The 7351-nt window shown below is 37.0% G+C and overlaps 1 protein-coding gene across 1 annotated transcript in view; it reads left to right on the forward strand.

The window, feature by feature from the left end:
- The window catches only part of LOC144958170 (uncharacterized), a 396336-nt gene extending 390136 nt beyond the window's left edge, over positions 1-6200 (forward strand). The window contains exons 20-24 of the mRNA XM_078889943.1: positions 791-871; positions 1455-1547; positions 1976-2224; positions 4038-4368; positions 5874-6200. Coding sequence (XP_078746069.1) covers positions 791-871; positions 1455-1547; positions 1976-2224; positions 4038-4368; positions 5874-6075 — 956 coding nt within the window. The 3' untranslated portion in view covers positions 6076-6200. The remainder of the gene's footprint in view (positions 1-790; positions 872-1454; positions 1548-1975; positions 2225-4037; positions 4369-5873) is intronic.
- The last annotated feature ends 1151 nt before the right edge of the window (positions 6201-7351 follow it).

Here is a 7351-nt window from a genome sequence, read left to right on the forward strand (position 1 = left end):
GCGTATCTCTTCCCTGAATTTATTCAGTTTAGCTATCAATTCATGGGATCTCTTATAAAAAGCCTTAATAAACCGCATTTAGTGCTTATAGTTTTATCTAAGAGCCCGGGTTATTTATGTCTTCATTAGGAAAGAGAAGTCGTGACGTGACACCTTCCTCTTTTCCGGTTCGAAACTCCTTGGAAATGTGGGACCAGTCCTCCGGATAATGTATAAACAATGAATAGGTTACATATTGAATCATAATAAGATGGCATAACTACTTCAGTCGCAGAATGTATAGGCAGATAGATAGATCATTATGATTACGAGGCGTAAAAGAGCGAGGATGGTTGATCGTTCTTGACGACTAGCACGTCATATTAAGGGATGATTAAGATGCTGAAAAGGAATTTGTAGCCAGAAACATCATGCTAAAGTCGAGTTTATATGCTTTATAGATGAGAAGGAATATCATATTTTACTGTGCTAAATACCAACGTTTCATATTTTTGACCAGTTTAATTATGATTTGACTTTTTAGCATCTGGTCCATCCCGACATAATACCGTTTTGAGACGAGGGGTCACATATTATTTAGACTAGAAGATAAGATGACATCACTGGGAAACCAGAAGATCAATGACGTACCGTACACAAGGTATGTATCCAGTCCTCCGGAGGAGTGGTTTTACACTTCCAATGAGATTGGAACCAGTATTTTGGCATCGCAGTATTTTAATTGTACCCTATTATGTACCGGATACCCATGGATGAATCAAATTGGAATATTTTTGTTTTTAATTTTCAGCGACCAGAATGACAGGCGTAAGAAGACGCATTGGGAGCCTGGATGTTCGAAGTTCATCACGTGATACTGGAGACTTAAATGGTCAGTTTTCAGTAAATTGAGTTAAAGACAACAATATAATACTATTATTATTAGTATAATAGTATTATAGTATTATAGTATTATTATTTTTAAAAAAAAAAACAATATAATACTAGTTTTAAAGCGATATGGGACGGTAGTCAGAAAATACATGTGATACGTTTTTATACCGCACAAGTCGTCTGTTAGGCGCATTTTTATACACCAGAATTTTAAGAATACCTTTCAATGCCTACAACCAAGTGATGCATTCATATATTATGATTGGTCGGTGGTTTTTTCTAGAAAAGAAGTTTATCCTATTTTCGTCAATATTATAATCAACATCATCATAATCATCACCACCACCATCATCATCATCATCATCATCATCATCATCATCATCATCATCATCATGAGGGGCAGCGTGGCTCAGCGGTACGGTCTTCGCTTCGTACCTGAAAGGTACTGAGTTCGATTACCCGCTGCGCTGTGTGGCCTTGAGCAAGTCACCTCGACCTAGCTCAATTTGCGGCGCTGCACTGCAGTGTTATATACCAGTACTCCCAATGTTTTCTCACCCACTTAATTTGAATTTGAGCAGGCAGCGAGGATGAAGACAGGGTGGGCATTGTAGAGTTGAGTGTGGACAGGACGACAGAGGATGTGTCTGAGGAAGATTTTAAACGAGAATTCGGTGAGGCTAGATTCTGTCAATAATATAACCATCATCAATTTCATTATCATCATCCTCATCATGATCATCATATTATCATCATTATCTTTATTATTATCAATCAATGTTGTCAGCTTTATCAACGTTGGTAAAAGAATTTTCTACGATCACTGCCACCCATCTGGAGATTGACCACGTTTAACATCGTTTGTCTCGACTAGACGAGGCACCGTACATCCGAGTCAACGAACTACACGCACGCACACACACACACACACACACATACACACGCACCCGCACACACCACACACACACACACACACACACACATATATATATATATATATATACACGCACATATATACTTGTTGGCGTCCTATATATGAATTGTTGACATGAAGTGGATATTTAAATATAAGCTCACTTTTTTTGTTACTTCTCTCCACCAGGAAAAACCAGAAAGACAAGTTCCTCTTTGGACAAGCACAAATCAACCCAATCCAAGTATCACAAAGAGAAGGAGAAAAAGATGTCAATAATATCATCATCGTCATCCTTGACAACAACAGCATCAACGACGATGACGATGGCGACGACGACAGCGACAGCAACTACAACTATTTCAACATCACCAACAGCTAAAACAACAACATCAGTTGGAGGAGAATTGCTAACGAATCATACGGCTTCCATGACAGGTAAGAAATGATGTAAGATTCTTGAGCTTCTGAGTTTAGAATTTTGGTCTAAGGCCCAAGGACGTTGAACGATACTTCATTTGATTAACCCTCTCCTTACCACCTGCAGCAAAATCGTCACATTTGTTACGACATAATATATATTTTTGTTATTCAGATTTATTTTGTACATCATAAACTTTGAAGAATGATCTTTGTTTAATTAATAAGAACACACAGTTGTTTTGTAGAGAGCTTGTTTGAGTTTTACAAATCAATTTTTCTGTTGGGTAAGCCTGCCATTTTGGGAAAATACTAAAAATGATCGGTAAGGAGGGAGTTAAACATAATGAGTTTTTGTCGCGCCTAGTTCCAATCAAATTGCTCACCGGCGTTTTGCATCAACAAATAATATTTTGGTACACATTATATGTAATACAAGTTAAAAACTACATTGATATGACCACAGGATATATAATAAAATATATATTAGGAATCTAAAGCATCTTTTCTCCACATTAATGTTCACTTTTCAACACCTTTTAAAGGTAAGTGGATTGACACTAAAATCAGAGATGCAATTTACAATACTAGCTATAACTTTGAGATAATTGTCAATATTAATGGGTAACAATAGTTGGATATCGTCTACGTAAAATGGAACAATTAAATATTTGGGGAGGGTGTCAGCTAATGGTCTGATATAGAAGGAGAATAAAGAGAGTCCTAGAACCGATCCCTGTGGGACACCGAAAGATAGGAGACAAGGAGAAGAGAAGTCATTTTGATTAATAGATAATGATTGACTTCTGTCAGACAGGCAGGAAAATAACCAGTCAATAATAGCCCATATCTGTATAGTGTCGATTAAAAGAGTAACATCTATTGTGTCAAAAGCAGCACTAAGGTCGAGTAGTATGATAACAACATCAATATTTTTCTGACATAAATAATGACTTATGATACCATTATGAATTTTACTAAGAGCAGTTTCAGAGCTTTGAAATGGGCGATAGATGGACAGAAATTTAGAGAATAATTTGTGTTCATTCCAAAACGCGTTAAGCCTAAAAGCAAAAAAATATTCTCCATTAGTTTTGACATAAGGGTCATATTCTAGACTGGTCGAGAATTATTTGGGTCTTCTTTGTCAAGACTGGGTTTCTTTAATATGGGAGTGGAAATAACATGTTTAAGATTGATAGATACTTCACCAATAAACAAACTCGCTTTGGGACCGAGTTTGAAATTTCAAACTCGGGAATTCAAGAATACTTTTATCATACCCCATAATGACCTCCAGCTCTATTTAGAGTAAACCATAAAGATGATGGAAATGTTATTATGTCGCAGTGATTTAGATGCTGAAAATTGAACTTATATTCAAAAAGATGAGGCTTGGAATAAATATGTTTGATTCATCGAGGTGAATGAATATAGATTCTCTAAGTGACAAAAACTGAAATTTCACATTTTGGCATTTTGTTCACGCCAACAAACTATCGATGATTATACACATCGATATCTACAAGAAGCCATTCAATTCTATTACTTACTCCGAAAACATATGTATAAAAATAGAGCAAGACAGAGCAGAATGAAAAATAAACTCCTAAAATTGACCTGTCTCGACTAGGGATTGATCCTCATGCCCCTCTGAGTGTTGGTAATCAGAAGTCCTGAGGTTCGATCCCCGGTTGAGGCAGGCTTTTTTTAGAATTTATTTTCCTGGATTGATCTTATTCTTATTCTACTTCCACTTTTTTTTTTTTTTTTTGCAGCTTTCGTATCTTTATATCAAACCAGTGATTTTTAACTTTAATATTTTCCCCAGCTCTTCCAGTCTGTAGTCAAATCGATGCTTCAACAACAACTACTACAACTGCAACAACAATAACTTCCTCAACTATTCCTACGACTTCACAATATAGCCACATTCCCGATTCCACTCACCAAAGCATGACTACTTCCGTTACCATGGAAACACAGTCCGATACAGAAGTCGACAGAGGAGAAGGAAGTGGCCCGGACTTACCGCATCAAGGTCAAGGTCAAAGCCAAGGGCAAATAACTTCAACAGCATTCCATCAGCAATCAACTTCTTCCGTACAAGCTGCACCATCTTCCATACAAGACATTGACATCAGACTAGTTGTTCTTCACCAGTAAGTTATTCTAACGTTTGGTTGAAAAACGTATACTTTTTTCATCCGACCAACCAGAACCAGGGGGCGAGATGACCAAGTATTATTTCAGGTATTGCACTGTGAGCCGCAGGGTTCCTGAATCCAGCCCGGTCAGGCACTTTGGTTTTTCCTTTATTAACCTTCAATCTGCTCACTTTGGGCGCCATGGGTGATTCCTCTTGACATCAGACGTTTGTTTGTAAGATTATTCAAAGGCAATGGCATCTGTCAAAGCCAATCTGAAGAACGTTTTATTTTAGTTTGTTTGTTTTAAATCAGAATTACGAATGTAGAAATTTACCGGCGTTTGATTGGTTGGCTAAAAACGGAAGTAAAGAAAGAGCCAATAATCGATCATAACGTTCTCAACCTTCTTGATTATACTTGGTTCCTCCCTTTTGAAAGATACGAATCAGAGGTGATTTGTGATTAAAATGGAGGTGCCTTCGTCTTCGTCTTCGTCTTCGTCTTCTTCTTCTTCTTCTTCTTCTTCTTCTTCTTCTTCTTCTTCTTCTTCTTCTTCTTCTTCTTCTTCTTCTTCTTCTTCTTTTTCTTCTTCTTCTTCTTCTTCTTCTTCTTCTTTTTCTTTTTCAAGCTGAAACTTCCTCGTTAAGATATATCACAATAAATGTTTTACCGGGAGCTATCCTAGTTGTACAATAGTCAAATAGTTGAGGTCAGAAATGAGTATAGTCCATCTAGATTGTGGCAACATAAATTTATCAGGTTTCCTCTTGTTCGGTTGGAGGCCCTGTAATAACAACCTGATCTTTTTTTCTGGCCTTTGTAAAATACATTTAGTTAATTCTTCTCCTTCCTTTCCTTCAATAGTTCCAAATTGGGTTATCATAATATATAGATTTGATTTGTTTCTATGATTTTCCAAAACCTGCTAAGTCACAACCAGAAATTAAACCAATCAATTGGAGATCTCAGAATCATTAGAAAAAAATGATTTCAAAATACTCAGGGTAATTTCCTTTGAGGCGAACAAGACAAGTAGTATTTTACTATTCAAATCACTTAATGACCGAGACATCGAAGACAAATGAGAGATGATAAGATGATGTTGCTAAGGCGAATTTCTTCCGGTCTTCAGGGCATATTTTTGAGGGAAAAAATCCTATGGGCCCATCTCATACTATTTCTAACATTTTGTAAAATTTCGTTCGATTCCATTATATTAATGCTGTTATTCCATTTTTCAAAAAAACTTTTGTACACTGCAAGACACGTTTTAAAATATCAATTACCCGCCTTTGATGTATATAAAAATATATTCTGAATTGTTTTTGTTTCAGAAATTCTCATACATTTTCCCAAAAGGTTGAATTATCCAAGTTGAAATTAAACTAAATTGCCAGTTGGTTGTTTTTTAGTATGTATCTGTCTTGACATCGCTCAAAGATGTTATTCCTTGTTTTGGGTTTTTTAATATTTTTTTTTTCATAAGTAACTTTGTCTAATTATTTTCACCCACCCAGACGAATGCAAATGTTCGAGAGTCAGTTGTGTTCTACAGTGGACGCCATATTGCATACACTCGGACATAAGCCGAGAATGACCCAAGACGTTCTTGACACCATCGCCCCTGTGTCAAAAGTCAACAGGTCAAGGTCAAAGGTCAGCCTCGTTACGTCGTCTTCCAGCGAAGAGTCAAATGAAAGCCAAGTTGTCATGGTGTAACATTCAAAATAAGACAATAATATAACCTGTATTAAAAAATTTACTTGATTTAGCACTTTACTCTGGGAAGGGTCATAATATGACTTCGGAGCAGCCCTGATTGTTGAGTTTAAAGCTGTGATGAAAAAAGAACGACGGATTCTATCTTCATGTTATATCAATGAGAATGGGGTCGATCTATATTACTTTTACATGTGCACGGGGTCATTGGTCACAAAGTGTTCACAGTTTTGGAACTATCCACTATCACAATTGATCATTTTGTCCAGCTTGACACATGTGTATGTTTATAACTTTCATAAACAAAGCAACGTGTTTACATTTAGTAAGAAATGTCCAATCATAAGACAACACATCGTGTGATCGATGACTCGGCGGACGAAAACCTGAATACAGATCGCTCCCATTGATGAGTCAGATCGTGGCCATCGTTAACTTATAGCCTGACACTGACCAAAAAATTAAGTCAAAAGGCAAGTCTTTGGCCACAAAAGAAAACAAAGCGTGAGTTGCATTCATAAATCAACCAAATGGAATCACTTGTTTCCTTGAGCTCTACTAAGGACAAATCACCAGACGCTGCACAAACCTAAAAAAATGACGTCAAACTATAAGTCCCAGTGGGTTCTTGCGTAGCCATCGTTAAGTTATAGCCTGACAATGAAACCCAAAAAGACTGGCATTTTGACGTCAATATTTGGTTATTGCACCGCCTAGAGAGTTGTCGTTAGTGGTGCTCATGGAAACAAGTGGTCCCATTGGTTGAACTATTGAATACAACTCACGATTTGTTTTCTTTTGTGGAAAAAGACTGGCATTTTGACGTCATTTTTTGGTCAGTGTCGGGCTATAACTTTACGATGGCTACCGTCAGTGCGTAGTCATAAGGACTGGTCTTTTGACGTCATTATTTGATTTTTGCACCGCCTAGTGAGTTTGTCGTTAGTAGTGTTTATGGAAACAAGTGGTACCATTGGTTGAACTATTGAATACAACTCACGATTTGTTTTCTTTTGTGACCAAAGACATATCTTTTGACGTCATTTTTTTGGTCAGTGTCAAGCTATAAATTAACGATGGCTACGGTCAGTGTCAGGCTTTGAATTAACGATGGCTACGGTGAAGGCGAGTCACGATTACCGCGTTTTGATTGGTCAAAAATCTTCTGGCTCATTTTAGAAACAGCATGACACCGGACAATGCCACGATAAAAATGTGTACACATTTAAACTTTTGAAACATTCGGATCAATGCTCACAATTTGGCATTGAAGCAA

Source organism: Berghia stephanieae, chromosome 12 (assembly GCF_034508935.2).
Source record: "Berghia stephanieae isolate SIO BIC M18660-M18661 chromosome 12, UCSD_Bste_1.3, whole genome shotgun sequence".
NCBI lineage: Eukaryota > Metazoa > Mollusca > Gastropoda > Nudibranchia > Aeolidiidae > Berghia > Berghia stephanieae.